Here is a 17,231-nt window from a genome sequence, read left to right on the forward strand (position 1 = left end):
ATCCAAAAATAGATTCTGTGCTACATGATTATGTTGTCTGGTTTCCAAGTTATTCCTTTTTCTCCCAAAAAAGGTGGCAGCAAGGAGACACGTGTGTATCACCTGTTTGCTACATGACGATGGAACATGAATATAAAAAACTATCAGTTATTTCTCTCATTGTGGAGGTTTCATTGAGCTTTGATGGAGTTTGTAGTTACACACATATTCCATCTTCTTTAAGGCCCAATTTTAAGTTACGGCCCCATAATTAATGTTTTTATTAACATTGGATCACATGGTCCATTTTTATTAGTGCATAGTCTGTGTTGCGAGGAGAGTGCCCAGAATTTTATCACAGTTTGTCGCTCTTCTGTGCTTTGTTTTAGCTTCTTTCAGCTCTTAATTTTGCTGTCAGACATCCCAGTTTATTTCTTTTGTTTCTCAGTCAGTGTTGTCAAATGTTTAAAGTGAAAAGCTCAGTTAAACTTCACACTAGACAAAAGAACTCATTTTTAGCTGCTTAAGAGACAGGAGGGAACGGGAGGGAAAATTGCAATCATGCTCAAAATCTGTTATTTGGTAGAAATTTGTGGTGTTTAATGAGTGTTTCTGCTGTCCCAAAGGGGCTAAAAAAATAGTAATTGCAAGTTTAAGGGCTTGAATCAAAAAAGGAATGTCAAAAGAATCAAAGAACTATGATCTCTAGGTTTTAATGCGGGACCTATTATGATAAAATTTCCTTTAATTGTTCCATTAAAAATATTTGTTATATCAAGTCTTGGTGCGCCCCCTTAGTTTTTCCACTGTCTGAAACAAACCGTCTCTTCGAGTTGACTTTCTTCTGACCTGAAGGTTTGAGCAGCAGATCTGTGGGGCTTCTGCTGATCATACAGAAGAGACACAAAATAGGGCAATGTCCACAGTGGCACCGCAGATAAATGGGAAGATGGTTTTCACCTTAATAATCCTTCCCTCTGGTCGCTGTGATGTCACAACATAGTAATTCATGAAAGAGGTCCTGGCTGTCGAGCCTTTCATTAAACAGGCCCAGCATGCAAACATTTGCTCACAGAAGCACGACCTGCACATCATGGCTCTCCTTTTAAGGCAACTCCTGATGGAACCCCCGGAGCATGTCTCTGACCGAGCCAAGTTTCCCCTGTGATCTCTTAACAAAAGAGGCTGGAAACAGTCCTCAGTGTGGGATGCCAGGCTGTGAACTATGAAATGGGGCAGGAGGGAGACTCGGGTTTAGCTTACTGAGACTGTGCACCCTCTAAAAGGACACTGCTGCAAGGCTGTGCTGCCTTTTCAATCAATACATTTACTTGTCAAGCACTTCAGAGGTATATTGCCAATGGTTTTGATTTGCTGCAGTCGCAGATGGAGTTTCTTGTTTTATTCTAAAAACTGTGTCTGGGTGTGCTGCATTTCTCTGCTGCATATTTTCCAGACTTTATGCATGTCACTTCAGTTTCTGCTTGTATTTTCTTTCAGAATTCTTTTCTCTTTACAGCATTTTCATCTTACACACAACAGGTTACCTGACTACATATCATCACAGTGACTTATTCATACATTGTGCATTCAGTATTAAAGACTGAGAGAGGTGTTATGTCAGAGATGAGCCCCTCTGTTCCCACCACTGGGCTTCACTCTACATTTCTCCAGTCACAGCTCTCTTTATGTGGGTTGAGAGGCTAAAATAACACTATTTGCTGCTGCTATGCTATAAAAAGATAGTGTTGCAGAGAGAACGCTGCCCCTACACCTGATGGCAGGTACAGTTTAATGCATCATTGTTACAGCTCTCTGAGTTGTCGCCGTTGCTCTCTAGAGTCGTGCCTGCTGGAAACAGGCTGGACTCTATTTAATCTTGGGGCATTTCATTGACATTCTCAGTACAGCACACACGTCCAGGCATCATTATACATTATAGGTATGGTAACATGCAGTGACTGTCCTGATTTTACTTTCCTGCAGAGCTGTTGCTGATGTATTGCTTCATTCCCTAAAAATGACTCATTTGGGAAATCTTGGAGTGCTTCTGTGTAGGCAGTATGGATGGATGCAGTCAGATCAAATATATCACCTGTGGCACACTCACCAGTTAGATATGCAAGGAACATTAGAGATAGCTGCATAACACCAAGGCTCAAAATTTGCTCCGTCTCTCTCAGCTGTGGGTCTCACTCTGTTTCCCCCCCTCGCTCCCGCCATTTAGGCAGAGACAGCGGCCAACAGGATCTGCAAGGTGCTGGCTGTCAACCAAGAGAATGAGCAGCTGATGGAGGACTATGAGAAGCTGGCCAGTGATGTGAGCACACCCCAGTTATTATCCTTTAATTGCCCTGCAACTTCTCTACTCCCCCCCACCCCTTTCTGTTTTCCTCACCCTTACTGCGCCACTCCCTCACCTCCTACCCCTGGGGGTGTTTGTGCTCTAAACAGGTATAAACATGGCAGATCAAGATAACCAGCGGCCAGGCAAACAGGTTTTAGGCATAGAAGTGCACCAGATAAAATCTGATTTTTTGGTAGTCGGTCTGTTTTCTCTCTCATTTTATACCATTTGCTTATAAATGAGGTTTTTTTTATGTAGCAGAGAATTAGACCAGACTGGTAAAGTACATGCTGCATGATAACGTTATAGAGTTACCTCACAGTTATGTACATTGTCACAGCTTAAACAAACAGATATGAACTTTACGTGTTTATTTCATTCTATCCTTACGTATTTACCTACCACCGTACCAGTGGGCAGGTTCAGGCTAGCACTTTATGCCACTGAAGCTGAGACTTTTATCTCTCATGACAAAAGAAAGTATGTCTATTTCCCCAAATGAACAATTCCTTGAAAAAATCAGTGGATTTTTAAAAGTTAACTGTTTATTAAAAAATATTTTAAAAATATTTATTTTTGGTGCATTCCTGTTGTAAAGTCAGGTTAATTTAAGTGAACTTTTAATACAAAAATATTTGTGTATATCTGATGCTGTGATAGATAATGGTAAAGAAAATGAGAGAAAACATACAAAAAGACACAAAACATACATTTCGTTGCAATCAGTTAGTAAAACGTAACTAGTCAACTAATTATCTCACCTTATATTCTTTCTTCACATGTCAATCACATCCAACACATCTCATCTTCTTCCTCTCTGACGATCATTACGCTCCATTTTCTGTGATTTGCATGGTTCTTCTTCCCCATTCATCTCCATGAACTCATTTTCCCTCCATCTGCCTCCTCATAATCTCATCCTTTACCACACACGCATGCATACATACATACACTTTTCCATGCATTACACAACACCCCAGTTGCTGGAGTGGATCCGTCGCACCATCCCCTGGCTGGAGAACCGAATGCCGGAGAACACCATGCAGGCCATGCAGCAGAAGCTGGAGGACTTCAGAGATTATCGCCGCCTCCACAAGCCGCCAAAAGTGCAGGAAAAGTGCCAGTTGGAGATCAATTTCAACACCCTGCAGACCAAGCTGAGGCTCAGCAACAGGCCTGCGTTCATGCCCTCTGAGGGAAAGATGGTCTCGGTAAGTCAGGGCAGTTTCTGAAAGAACAAACTTGAAAAAGTTTGAGATGTCAGAAAACATTGTAACTTTTTTTACTCTAACTATTTTGCATTTTCTACTATTACATAATGTGAATAATTACACCGTGACAACAATTACATAAACATTTTACAATTTGTAAAGTCTCAAAACGTCAGGAGGCATTTTTCCCATTATAACTGTGAAATAAATAGAATACAAACAAATCGAATAAGATTCCACCAACTGTAACTTCACTGTTTTCAATTCCCTTTTGGTTCAGTCTTAAAGCTTTCATTATTAACTGAAAAAGGCAATAAAGCCTCATCTGCAAAGCATTTATCAAAGCTCAAATACAGCCAGACAAAAGGAACAACTGCTTTTGAACTTCTAAATGGCTCAAACGCCAAGTTTCTAAAACCATTTTTGTGTAATTAAGGTGCTCAACATTTGCACATGCAAATTCCAAGCAATTTGAATGCATGTAAAACATTAAGTGTTTTTAAACAGTGCAACAAATAGTACCTTAACATTTTACACTGGAGCTGAGACTGCTAAACCTTAGCAGTCTCAGCTCCACGTTGAGGACTGATCTAAACAGAATAAGTCGTCACTCCTTAAGTAGAATATATACAGTTGCTAAGTACAGACTTAAGACAGTGAGCCATAAAAGTAAATGCGAGGTTTAAATAAAGTAATGCTAGGTTGTGGATGTGTGTATTTGTAAAATAATATATATAGTCGCAGAACATGAAAGCTGTTTTGTTTACTTGGATTTATAGCTCAGATTTTCATCCGTTGAAGTCACAGCCTGTTTTAGACTGTTTCTCCTCTGCCTCATGCAGGACATTAACAATGCATGGGGAAATCTAGAGGGAGCAGAAAAAGGCTACGAAGAATGGCTCCTCAACGAGATCCGCAGGCTGGAGAGACTCGACCACCTGGCAGAGAAGTTCAGGCAGAAAGCAGCCATCCACGAAGCCTGGACTGAAGGTACCTACTGTTTTGAAAAAAGTGCACATATGAACATAAAGAACCAGAGCGCTCCTGTGTTTAGTGCTGTGTGGCTGAGGTAAAAATGCAGAAGTATAGGTGGGAGATGTTTTAGCTTTAATGATATACTTTCTGTGTCTCCCCCTGAAGGTAAAGAGGACATGCTGCAGAAGCGGGACTATGAGACGGCCTCTCTGTCAGAGATTAAGGCTTTGCTGAAAAAACACGAGGCCTTTGAGAGTGACCTGGCGGCACACCAGGACCGCGTGGAGCAGATTGCAGCCATTGCACAGGAGTTAAAGTAAGAGAAGTGAACAGATGGAAATCGTAAATTGTGCAGGAACCTTCTGTGGATCAATAAAAGGATGAAGTAGAGTTGGATAATTTGAGGGCTCCTGTGCATTTACAGCTTCCCTGTTTGCACAGTAAGAGCTGAGCCTACAACTAGGACATTCTGCTCATTCTCATTTCACGCCACATAAAACACAAAATCAACAAATCAAGGTGACAGACAAACAGGAACAAAATTCTTATCTATGAAAGATGATTAATGTGAGTTAAAGCTGCTCTGCTGCAGATAACGAACCACTTGTGCTCCTGTCTCTTTCGTGCTCCAGTGAGCTGGACTACTATGACTCCCCCAGTGTTAACGCTCGCTGCCAGCGGATCTGCGACCAGTGGGACGCTCTGGGAGCTCTGACCCAGAAACGCAGCGAGGCTCTGCAGGTAACATGGGACAAGCCCAAAGGGAATCAAAAGTAAACAAGCTAGCAAAGAGTCACATTTCTGACTCGCTTTAAAGAACTCACTTTAAAGTGTTTTAAATTCCCCCTGTCCTTCTTTATGCTGGTGAGGGCAGAAATTTAGAGATGAAAGAGTTTTTCCTCACAGTGAGAAACTGTGACGACAATTTCAGTTTCTGCTGGCCTTGAAAAGCCTTTCAAGTTTAGAGACTTTATTTGTGAAGATATATCCCCCAAAATCCCTCTATGAGCTCTGTGAATGCTCATGCAAAAAAATAAGCCTCCACGAATTCTTGAATTTCACCCAAATAGACTTTGAAGGTCAATAAAAACCCTGTAAATTGATGTTTATCACATTTTTAATGCTCAACAGAGAACAGAGAAGCTCCTTGAAACCATCGACCAGCTGTACCTTGAGTTTGCCAAAAGAGCGGCTCCGTTCAACAACTGGATGGAGGGCGCAATGGAGGACCTGCAGGATACATTTATTGTCCACACCATTGAAGAGATCCAGGTGAGATGGGGAAAAATAGATGTGACTTTAGGGAATAAATAGAATTGTCAGCCTTTAAACACACAGCAGGGGTTATGTAGCTGCGAAGTTAACGCAGATATTTGTTACTTTGGTGCTTCTTTACTTTCTTGATGAGCGTTGGCTAAGCAGCTATCATCTATGTCAAGTTAATGTGAAGAAGCAACATATTGCCTGCTAGCTTAACAGCATATTGCACCTTCTAGTGGTACATAATGGTAATAAATGAACACATGACCAAGTTGATATATCTTCAGTATACTAAATAGATGCTTTGGATAAGTCATAATGGTTGTTACTCAGTGTTGGGGAGTAACGGAATACATGTACCGCCGTTACGTATTTAAAATACAAAATATGAGTAACTGTATTCCGTTACAGTTACCGTTTAAAAAGGTGGTATTTAGAATACAATTACTTTGTTGAAATAAATGGATTACACGGCGGTACTTCCCTGTTTCATATTGTGGCGGGTCAGGACTGTTTGGGTTTTGTTTGAAAGCTATGTTCTGTTGTTCCAGGCGGCAGCGTTACGGTTGCCATGGTTACAGGGTGACGCTCTCTCTCTGCGTGTTTCCTGGGTGAGAGAGCGCCTGTTGTTGTTGTGCTAAGCTAATAGGCAGAATGCTACAGGTATAGCTCTAAAGAATGTAGCATCATGGGCAGTGTAGTCCGTGCTGCAGGGAGAATGGACTGCCGTACCCGTTATGTGTCTGTGAGCGAAGGAGGGAGAAAAAGGAAAAGTACGAGCTGTCATCGAGCAAAAACGGGAGCTGGAAGCATGTAAATATAATAATAACCACTGCAGCCAAGAAGAGAGCCTGACGAGCCCAGTTGTAAGTAAGCTATTAAGACTCGACTGTACACCGTGTTCGTGTTTTCCTCCAAAAACAATAAGTTCCGTTGGAGCAGCCTTTCAACGCCTCTCTCTGTCTCTCGCTAGCAAAGTTGACCCAGACAACAAAGTAAAGCTATTTTTTCGGCTACGAGCCCGACACAGAACCCACCGTATTAGCCAGAGGTCCCTTTACTACGGTTCGGAGACGCGGACCTTCAGTAACAGTAATAAATCACAGCAATAGTACATTCATGTAGTTGTAAACAGCATGATAATATATTAAGTAATCCAAAGTATTCAGAATACGTTACTCTCATTGAGTAACGTAACGGAATACGTTACAGAATACATTTTGGGGCATGTATTCTGTATTCTGTAATGGAATACATTTTAAAAGTAACCTTCCCAACACTGTTGTTACTTTACATTTTGCTGAGTACTTCTTATGATGTGAGACTACTAAAATCATAAATATACTAAGATCTATGGTTTTATTTCATGACTACATTATTATATGGAAACAAATTCTCCAAAACTTTTGCACCTAGCTAGTCCAACACCGTCCATTTTAGAAAGATCATTCAAACTCTAAAATGACCGTCCCAATTGTGCAAAGTGTGCTTCTGTATAGTTTTGGTGTACGATTTACCATTATCTAAATATTTAACGACTTGTCACACAAAAAACAAATTCCATTAATTTCAGTTCCATTCAGTATTCAGAGCCTTTGATCTGTGGGCTAGAACAGGGAAGGAAGCAACAGCAGAGTTCAACAGGAATGGGCTCTCTTTTGTCCTCACCCCCAACCAGTTGTGGCAGATTGCTGTCCTTCCTAAGCCTGGATCTGCCAGAGGGTTCTTCTCGTTAAAAAGGGAATTTTTTCTTCCCGCTGTCACCAAGTGCTTGATCTGATTGTTGGAGTTTTCTCTGTAATATTTCAGGGTCCTGAGGTGACTGCTGTTGTCATTTGGCACAATATAAATAAAACTGAATTGAGTTGAATTTCAAGGTCAAATGACTCCAGGAGTATTCTAAGTAGGGATGGGTATTGATAAGATTTTCACGATTCCGATTCCATTTTCGATTCTGTTTAACGATTCGATTCTTTATCGATTCTCTTATCGATTCTTTTTTAAAAAGGAGAACACTAAGGTCAATTAGCTTAGAACTTTGTTTTATATCTTCTCTTTGAACAAGATAGAAATTTAGGAGTAACATGGCCTTACAAACCCAACAGTGAGATCTTAAGAGATCCACAGCCTACGGCTCTTCAATGGGGTGTCACAGGGTCCCCAGGAAAAAAAATTGTAAATGTAAAATAATAAAATAAATATTCTTCTGTAGCAATAACAAAGTATAACATCAATTATTCTGTAGCAATTACACAAGAATATCCAGTAATGTCCCTGCCTACAATTAAACACATTCACTTACCGAAAATCATCTGCTGTGGCAAATGGGTGCAAACCTTTGACCACAAACTGAGTCACTGCTCGGTGACATTCGTCTATCCTGGCCTGAAAGGAGACGCTAACGGTAGACTGCAGTGAGAACTGCCAGCATCTGAGCCAGACTCTGTCTGTCTCATCATGGTCATCTAAATGCACAGTAATGGCAGGTTTTGTAATAAGGCAGATCGCGCTAACATAATATGCACTGTTGTTGATTATTTACCTGCCGCATTAACGGGAGAGGACGTGCAAACGTTACCGCTGCTGCTGGGTTGAGATTCACGAGTCCGGAGCGGAATTAAAAACACGACATTCATTTAAGGTTATCGTGTGTTTTGTGAGCAAATGCTTTTGTATATTTGTAGTGTTTCCTCCCTTAAATGAAATATCTACTTTGCAAGTATTGCAAGTTGCCCTGTTGTCATCCATTCTCGTAAAGCAAAACCAAACTTTTTAGCGTTTGAGCCGCTTAGGCGCCGTGTTTCCTGCCAGGTAAATGACGCTCCGCAACATGGTGACGTCATTCGGGGCGACTGGAATCGATAAGGGAATCGTTTGCAAAAATGGCAAACAATTCCAAGGAATTGAAACACTGGGAACCGGTTCTCAACAAGAACCGGTTTTCGATACCCATCCCTAATTCTAAGATCATATGAAAATTATGAACTGGACAACAGGCAGGGTGTTTTTGCTACTTAATGATTAAGCAGTGATAACATGAGCTGACTGTTTGTTTTGAATTTCTCTCTATAGCTGCTTAGCACTGAAATTGCATTAGGGAGCCTATTGTTAACAGTTAAGCACTTCCAGGTTTGTTTGCACTATTGTGTGAGATACTTTCTCTTTGCCACAAATCATATTTGATCTAACGGAGGAGAATTACAGCCCAGTGGCAGGATGGCTGTAACAGAAAGCTTTCATAAAATAAAGCACTGTCTGGGGCCTCTTCAAAACTGAATTTTTTTAATTAAAAACTCTCAGCAGGTGGATGTTGTTCTCTTCTGATGGGCTTCAGACTTAAATCTAACATTTATCAAACAGATTTGACACAGACACACAGACATGAATCTTCTCATCTCACTCACAGCAGGAATGCAATTAAACACAATATCAGAATTTGACTTTGTCAGATTCTGGTATAAAACCATGAAAGCAGATGCAAGCAGACCTAAGCAAGTTTGTCTTAACTAATGAATCAATCAAGAGAACAAAAATGCAGTTGTTTGAATCAACACTTCATCAGACTGAGGAAGCTTTTGTTACATGTGTTTTGTTTTGGCTGCTTCTTTTTTAAATAAAACTTTCTTAATATCTCTGCACAGTGTTATATAAGTTCCATATCACTACAGTTTTTAGGCAAAAAAAATTCAAACTCTAATTTTTTTGTATTTCATAATTCACAAAAAAGGCTAGTCGTCCTAATTGTTTGTCTACACTTTGTGTCTCAGGGATTAAGCGCAGCCCACGAGCAGTTCAAAGCCACGCTACCAGAGGCTGACAAAGAGCGCTTGGCCATCCTGGGAATTCACAATGAGATTGCCAAAATTGTGCAGACCTATCACGTGAATATTGCCGGCACCAATCCCTATACTACCATCAACCCACAGGAGATTAATGCCAAATGGGACAAGGTAATATAATCAATAAACATATAAAATATTATGTTTTTTGTTTTCATTTGTTGGTGTTTTCATGTGTGGGGTTTTTTTTCCTTTTTTTTTCTGTGCATGATGAGTGAAAATTTGGGGTCTAGTGCATTTTTTCCCCCTTTCAGTTATCCATTCCCTTCTTAATCCAGATTTTTAAGTGATCTGGACTGTCCATACATCCAAACCAAAAACAAAGAAGAAGAAAGAAAGAAAGAAAGAAAGAAAGAAAGAAAGAAAGAAAGAAAGAAAACGTGTGATGGAAATAAAAGCAAAAATGTACAAGACAAAAACTTTGGATGAGGCATAACATAGTAAATAATAGAGGTCTTGGGAGAACAGTTGGTAAAGAGAAAAACATCAGGGAAAGAAAAGCTTGTTTTGTGTCATGTTGGTTTTTATTACTTTTTAATATTTAATCAGTCAGAATCCAAACCCACATTTTATTGCCTACAATTCTGCATAATAATTCAGAGATAATTAAATTTAGAACAAAAGACGGGGAGAAAAAGGCAGGCAACAAAAGAGACAACAAAGAAAATGTGAGCTCTTTAAAGTAACGTAAAATGAGTATGGCAGCTCCAGTCAAAGCTAATTCATGCTTTGGTAAGCTTTAGTGGCATAAGAGATGTATTTTTATATTCAGTAAGGGAATAAGAACGTGTGTTATGAAAAGAGTGAAGCAATGGGAGAAGATCTTTTTTTTTTTTTTTTTTTTTTTTTAAAAATGGGGGGAAAAGAGTTTCTCCATTCATTACAGGTTGCATTGTTCCCATCTTCACAAGTCAGTATTAACACACTTGGGTGTTTCCATCAATCTCCCGGCTGCTGTAGGTCAGGCAGCTGGTGCCGCAGCGAGACCAGGCTTTGATTGAAGAGCACGCCCGGCAGCAGAACAACGAGCGTCTGCGCAGACAGTTTGCCAACCAGGCCAATGTCATCGGGCCTTGGATCCAAACCAAGATGGAGGTCAGTGTGAGCAGAAACCGCAGTCGGAGGAGCACATTATAAGTTGAGAATGAGGCCAGAGTCATGGTTTGGTCTTTAGGTCTGAACTAGAGGTTATTAGTTTTTTTTTCCTGTCACAGAATTTCATATTCAAGAGTTTTAAATAATGGTAAAATATATAAGACTTTAGTTTTGGCTTTTTGATAGTTGCTCTTATTTGGTGTTAAAATATTATTTGATAACACTTTGAAATGTGGGAGCTACTATAGCCTTATATAAAGGAGACATTTTTATGTTCTTGAAAGCTTGATCCAGGTACTTACATAATGGTGACATATGTTATATTCAGTAAAATAGCAGAGATGCTGCCCTTTAAAAAGAAAATAATTGATGAACGAAAAGCTTCAAAGCCAGGCTGTGGTATTTGATTTTTGACTATTCTTGAATGGATTCATGTGTGCATGTCCTCCTCTCCGCTGTGACTCATTGTTCTCATTAAAAGGTGTCATAACCTTCTCTGTGTGCTTACACAGGAAATTGGCCGCATCTCAATCGAGATGCACGGCACCCTGGAGGACCAGCTGACGCACCTCCGCCAGTACGAGAAAAGCATCGTCAACTACAAGCCAAAGATCGACCAGCTGGAGGGAGACCACCAGCTCATTCAGGAAGCTCTCATCTTTGACAACAAGCACACCAACTACACCATGGAGGTAAACATTTCTTTCACAAATATTCACATTACTGTTCCTAATTTCACTTCTCACTCCGGCTTTTTGACTCGTCTGTCTGACTTGGCTGTGTCCTGTGAATACTTTGGTTTTCTTGGTTTCCAAACACTACAGAACAATAGATGGCGGTATGTTTACATGCCCACAAGAAGGCCTTTAAGAATATGGAACTTTTGGCGGTTTACCATCTGGTCTTCAGTGTACAGTATCAACTTTCTGGCTCATGAGCCAAGTTTTGGGGAACTATCCCCGCCAAGAATAGCTTTTACAAGCCTAAGTCTGCATAATTACAGACATATTTTCCAAACTTTTATGTAGGCATCTGTCCAGAATCAGCTACTGGGAAGCAACAAAAGCACCTCGTCTACTGTTTTGTAGTAAACGAGGGACATTCTTTTTTCTTATGAGAGTAGATCTCTTCTTAATCTACTTTCTTGTTGTCTCACACAACAAATTACATAAAAATATTAAAACCAGCAATAAATTCACTAAAAGCTCATTGGTGTATTTCTGTGCCAGCGAGCTCTACTGTTGTCCAAAAATTAGAGAAGAAACACATCTGTTAGCCGTGATGTCGCCCTTTGTTTAAGTCCCGTATATACAGTCCTCTCCATACACCACAGGTGTCGAACTCCAGGCCTCGAGGTCCGCTCTCCTGCTTGTTTTCCAACTAACCTGCCCTTGTAGCTTCTTACTGGCAAAGCACACCTGATCCAGGTAATCAGCTGCAGGTAGGGCAAGGATATCTCTGGCCCTCGAAGACGGGAGTTTGACACCCCTGCCTTACACGCACTGATCTGCAGTTGAAACTAGTCCCCAGCAAGTAGAATATTGGCTCCTGTTGCAATGTTTGCCATGCTCGGCTGGTTTAGTAAACTATTTTGCATATTTGTTTGTCTTTTGACCATTTTCTAGCTGCACATATTTGAGCAGAATCTAATGGATTTGAACCCCGAGTACCGCACGCTGTAAAATCAGTGCTGAGAGATGGTTTAAACATGGTTTTGCTGTTTTTATGGGCTTTGTTGACATAAACATAGTTTGGAGGATGCTGTTTTATACACAGCTGAGTGAATTGTACTCAGTCTGGAGTGCGGTTGATACAAAGCCATCATTTTTCACTGTAATCTTTGTACCTGTTAGAGCAAAAGGGCAGACAAATAATAGAATGTGCATTATCAAAGCATTCAGATAGTTGTTCTAACATTTTATTCTTCAAAAGTTCAATTTACAGTCTATATCTGACACATCTGTCTTGTACTGAGCTGCAATTTTCCTCTTCTCTTTACACAGGGCATAAAACAATCTACAAACCACCTCGGCTAAAGCTCAGCTAAAACCAGTCCCTCTGAAACTCTTCTTTAGTCCACCTTAACACTTCCTTTGCCTTCATCTTTCTCTCCCCTCCAGCACATCCGTGTGGGCTGGGAGCAGCTGCTCACCACCATCGCTCGTACCATCAACGAAATCGAGAACCAGATCTTGACACGAGACGCCAAGGGCATCAGCCAGGAGCAGCTTAACGAGTTCCGGGCTTCCTTCAACCACTTCGACAGGGTCAGTACTCGCACTGTGCAGACACACTGGAGAGGTCCGGACATTTGCAGACAGCTTTAGTTTGTTTTAAACTTGTGACTATTTTGACATTTGGGAAATATGCTTTTAGGTTCCTTCACTAACAAATTCGATGCACCTCTCATGTTTGTCTGATAAATGTGAGACTAAACCAGCTAAACACAGAAGAAGAAAAACGGTTTTCCATGTTCAAGTAACCGACATCGGACACTAGCTGGTTAATTAGCATGCTGTACCTCATTTGCATTCAGCAAATGAGATGAAAAGGTTTCAAAGTGCAAGTTGCACAGTTTGACAAGGGTATTAACTCAGACTGTTTCCTGGCCAGGTCTTTGGGGTTTCTACACATACAAGCACCAATAGCAACAACCTCAAACCTCTTTGGGATGTGCCAAAAATTCCTCTATGCAGGAAAAACTCTGAACTTCTGAGGTGCCCTTTTGTGAGCTTTATGAGCTCTAGGCTAACCATGTACTGCCTCTACTATTAGACAATGCATTTTTCCGAAATGTCAAACTATTCTTCTGCAGATTTAAGTAACAGTGTGGCATGTGGAGTCACTCATTTTTCTGTATATTCAGACATCATCAGCAAAGCAAAGAAGATGAGGTGAGGCTGTATAACCTAACCGGTTTGAGATAATTTTTTTTTATCCTGTCATGCTGCCCGACGTGTGGCTAACAGCAATCCTTTAACCAGAAACTTGAAGAAAATGAGTGTGTAGAGTAGAGTTGTTTGTGGAACGCGTAAGGGTGCACCCAAGGGTTATGGCTGGGTTGAAAAGAGACTTACAGTTCAGTGATGCAACATTTATCTTTAAAAGCTTTCAGACATTTTTGGAAAAGTGGTAGTCTGGCAGAATGAGCCTCAAGGCTCAGCTGGATGCTTTTGTGATACGTGAAATTAAGATGAAACAGAAGAGGAATATTAAAGTTCACATTACAGGCTTTCCTTGCATAGCTGCCTCTGTAAAGCTCCTTCTCCTATCTCCAGAGCTTAGTGTTTACACTGGCGCAGGCATGTCAGGAGCAGCATCAATTATGGATGAGATTTTATTTATCTCCACCACCCCACCCCCGCACATTACCATAAGTTCATGCCTTCATCCGGAGCCATCCTATTGTTAATCAATACCCGAGCTCAACAATCAGAGTCCGCAGGAGCACAAATGTAGACCTCGTCCTGCTTTGGTTTACACATGTTTAGCTGAGCTTTCAGCTGAACATGAGTTGGTAGATGTGATGGGGACCTAAAGTGCTGCAATTATCTGCTTTTTAAAGTCTACTGAGGATAAAAACAAAAAGTATTTCCTGGTTGTCTCAGGATTCACATCTTTTTCTGAAGGTTTTCTTTGTTCATGTTTAATGAACAGCTTTTCTGACATTGCTTGATTAGCCAGCTATTAAGCCAGATTAGCCAATACTGAAAGAAATAACTGAATAATGATGGTGGTTACAGCTTCTCAAATGGGAATAGTTGAGGTTTGCTTCATCTTCTCTCATATTAAACTGAAAATGTTTGTTTTCAAAACCCAAACTGACGCTCTTAAACCATCTGATTTTGTGATTTAAAAAAAAAAAAAAGACTTATGATTGTGAGAAGTGTTTTATGACGTGCTCACTCCAGTGTTCTGCTGTAAAAAGAAAGCTCTGCTTCTAAGAAGGATAATCATTGTGTTGCTAAGTACATGTGCCATCAATGATATCGATAACCTCTCCACAAGGTCCCGTAGTCTGCCTGCCACACTGCACATTAACGCCTCTGAATGCCTCGCCAAGCATGGCAGCACTGCTGCCACCGTGTGTTCACCTGCCAGATCCTAATGAATATGCACTGTGTTCTCTGTTTTCTATCTTTTGTGCATGGCCCTCTTCACCCCCTCACCTCATTTTGCCCCCACCGTGCATGGTGCACTACCCCCTCCCCCCACCCACTTCTACTCCTTCCCCACCAACACCACCTCACCTGTCCTGCCCCCTTCCACCACCACTCCCTCACCTCACCACCACTGACACCCCTGTATGTGTTGCTGCATGGCCTGTGGCCCCGACGCCTCGCCTGGCACTGGCCTCCCACACCCCAGGACCACTCGGGCACTCTGGGCGCAGAGGAGTTCAAGGCCTGCCTGATCAGCCTAGGCTTCGATATCGCCAACGATGCACAGGTACTTAATTGTAGCCACGCCCTTGCGGTGAGAGGTTTAACTGGTTTCTTTTTTTTGTTTTTCCTTGGCTTTTTCCCCCTTATACTTCAATCCCTCCCCTTCTATTCTATTCTTGCTTTTCTTCCTCCTCTCTACATGTCCCTCTGTGGTTTCCCCCTTACCTTGCAACATCCACATCACGGATTGTGTGGATTTCTTCCTTAATTCTACTCTTTTTTTTAACCTTTAATGCTTCACATGGCTATCCCTGCCCCTCCTTCTCTGTTTCTCTCTTTTCCGCCTGGTTTTGTTTTCCCTCGCTGACGTCTTGTAGAAGAGAACAGGAATCATGGACCCTGAAGACTTCAAAACCTGCCTTATCTCCATGGGTTACAACCTGGTAAAGCCATGTGCAGTTTTCAAGTATGACCATTTGTTTATGTGTTAGTAAAGAGAAGCGGTAATGAGATTTTTTTTTTTTTTACCTTAAATATGATCAAATACTCTGCTGTTGATGTTATTTTGAGTGCAATTCAATTTATTCTGAACTGCTTAAAATTTGCTTGTTTATTACATAGTTGCACATTAACAGTAGGACAAATATATCACTGCATGCAGGGTGTCAGTCATTTGCTGTGCTTTGTGCATCGTCTCTCATACATCCTCTCTGTTACCACAGGGTGAAAACGAGTTCTCCCGCATCATGAGCATAGTGGATCCCAACAGAATGGGCCTCGTCACCTTCCAGGCATTCATCGACTTTATGTCCCGCGAAACAGCCGACACAGACACCGCCGACCAAGTCATGGCCTCCTTCAAAGTTCTGGCAGGGGATAAGGTAAAGTATTATATTAAACAACACACAGCCTATATATATTGGTAAAAATTAAACATAGATCATTCTGAAGCTTAATCCTTTAGAATTGCACTTGAAGTGGTCATAGTTAATAACTGAGAGCTAACAATGAATGGCATGACTACCATAAGTACACAGGAGATTATCAGCAATATCTGCAATAAATCTCAGCTCTGCAGAGCTTTTGACCATCATCGTCTGGTTTCCTGGCTATTTCTATTAGCTTATGTTCTATTAGCTCACTCACCAGTGTGTCAATGTGTGTGTGAATGGGTGGATGACTGGTTGTGTAAAGTGCTTTGGGGTCCTTAGGGACTAGTAAAGTGCTATACAAATACAGGCCATTTATGTTTGTCTAATTTTGGAACATCTCTTGTTTGTTTTTGTCATGCCTGTTAGAATTACATCCTAGCTGATGAGCTCCGCAGGGAGCTGCCTCCAGACCAGGCCGAGTACTGCATCGCTCGCATGGCCCCGTACACTGGCCCCGACGGTGTCCCCGGAGCCCTCGACTACATGTCGTTCTCCACCGCCCTGTATGGAGAGAGCGACCTCTGAACACTGTCAGTCGTCCTGGCGCGGGACCACCAGCCTACTCTAATCAACCGCCACGTCCTCCGAAATGCCCAGTCACCACCCTCCTGTTCATTTTTTTGGTTTTTTTTGGTATGTCTCTGGCCTTATCTTTTTGTCATTATCCTATGTCTCCTCCTGCTTTTCTACCCCTCCACCTGTCCAGCCTCTCCACCGCTCCCTCACACTCTGTCTCCGTTGTATTTGCTTCCCACGCAATGCAGCAGCTCTCCAGGTTTACAAAGAGGGAGAGACAAAAATATTTTTTCTGTTTTTATTTTCTTGTTGTCATTGTTTTTCTTCATGAAATGAATAAAGTTAACATATTTTATTATACTGAACAAAAAAGGTATTTTTCTTCACCTGATTGAAAATAAGAGACAACAATTGTAATAAAGAAAAAAATGCTATACTTTCTCTTCTAATTTTGTTTGCTCCAGGAATCATCAGTGGCATTTTTTTCCCCAAAGAGGGTTAAGTGGGGAGTTTGTGCCTGTAGTATATTTTCTCACATCTTTAAACTACCTGTATGACTCCTAAAATCCAAAGAAAAGCTGGTAGCCAGTATGTGTGTATATATAGACGTACATTTTTAGGCCATCTACTCATCGGAAGGTTGGTGTATTCCTGGCTGCTCCAGTCTGCCTGCCAATGTACCCTTGAGAAAG

General features: G+C 41.2%; 1 protein-coding gene across 7 annotated transcripts in view; it reads left to right on the forward strand.

Moving 5' to 3' along the window:
• actn1 (actinin, alpha 1) overlaps positions 1-16,973 on the forward strand; it is a 56,898-nt gene extending 39,925 nt beyond the window's left edge. For 2 of the 7 annotated variants that reach the window (XM_087833149.1, XM_087833150.1), the window contains exons 9-22: positions 2,207-2,299; positions 3,307-3,537; positions 4,380-4,527; positions 4,678-4,828; positions 5,145-5,253; positions 5,644-5,784; positions 9,540-9,722; positions 10,572-10,706; positions 11,219-11,398; positions 12,827-12,973; positions 15,075-15,155; positions 15,469-15,534; positions 15,814-15,972; positions 16,390-16,973. In XM_087833149.1, coding sequence (XP_087689275.1) covers positions 2,207-2,299; positions 3,307-3,537; positions 4,380-4,527; positions 4,678-4,828; positions 5,145-5,253; positions 5,644-5,784; positions 9,540-9,722; positions 10,572-10,706; positions 11,219-11,398; positions 12,827-12,973; positions 15,075-15,155; positions 15,469-15,534; positions 15,814-15,972; positions 16,390-16,548 — 1,983 coding nt within the window. In that variant the 3' untranslated portion in view covers positions 16,549-16,973. The other 5 variants (XM_087833144.1, XM_087833145.1, XM_087833146.1 and 2 more) reach the window with 3 other exon arrangements.
• Positions 16,974-17,231: the final 258 nt, after the last annotated feature.

The sequence above is a fragment of the Neolamprologus brichardi genome, chromosome 19 (genome assembly GCF_056152115.1).
Source record: "Neolamprologus brichardi isolate AB-2024 chromosome 19, ASM5615211v1, whole genome shotgun sequence".
NCBI lineage: Eukaryota > Metazoa > Chordata > Actinopteri > Cichliformes > Cichlidae > Neolamprologus > Neolamprologus brichardi.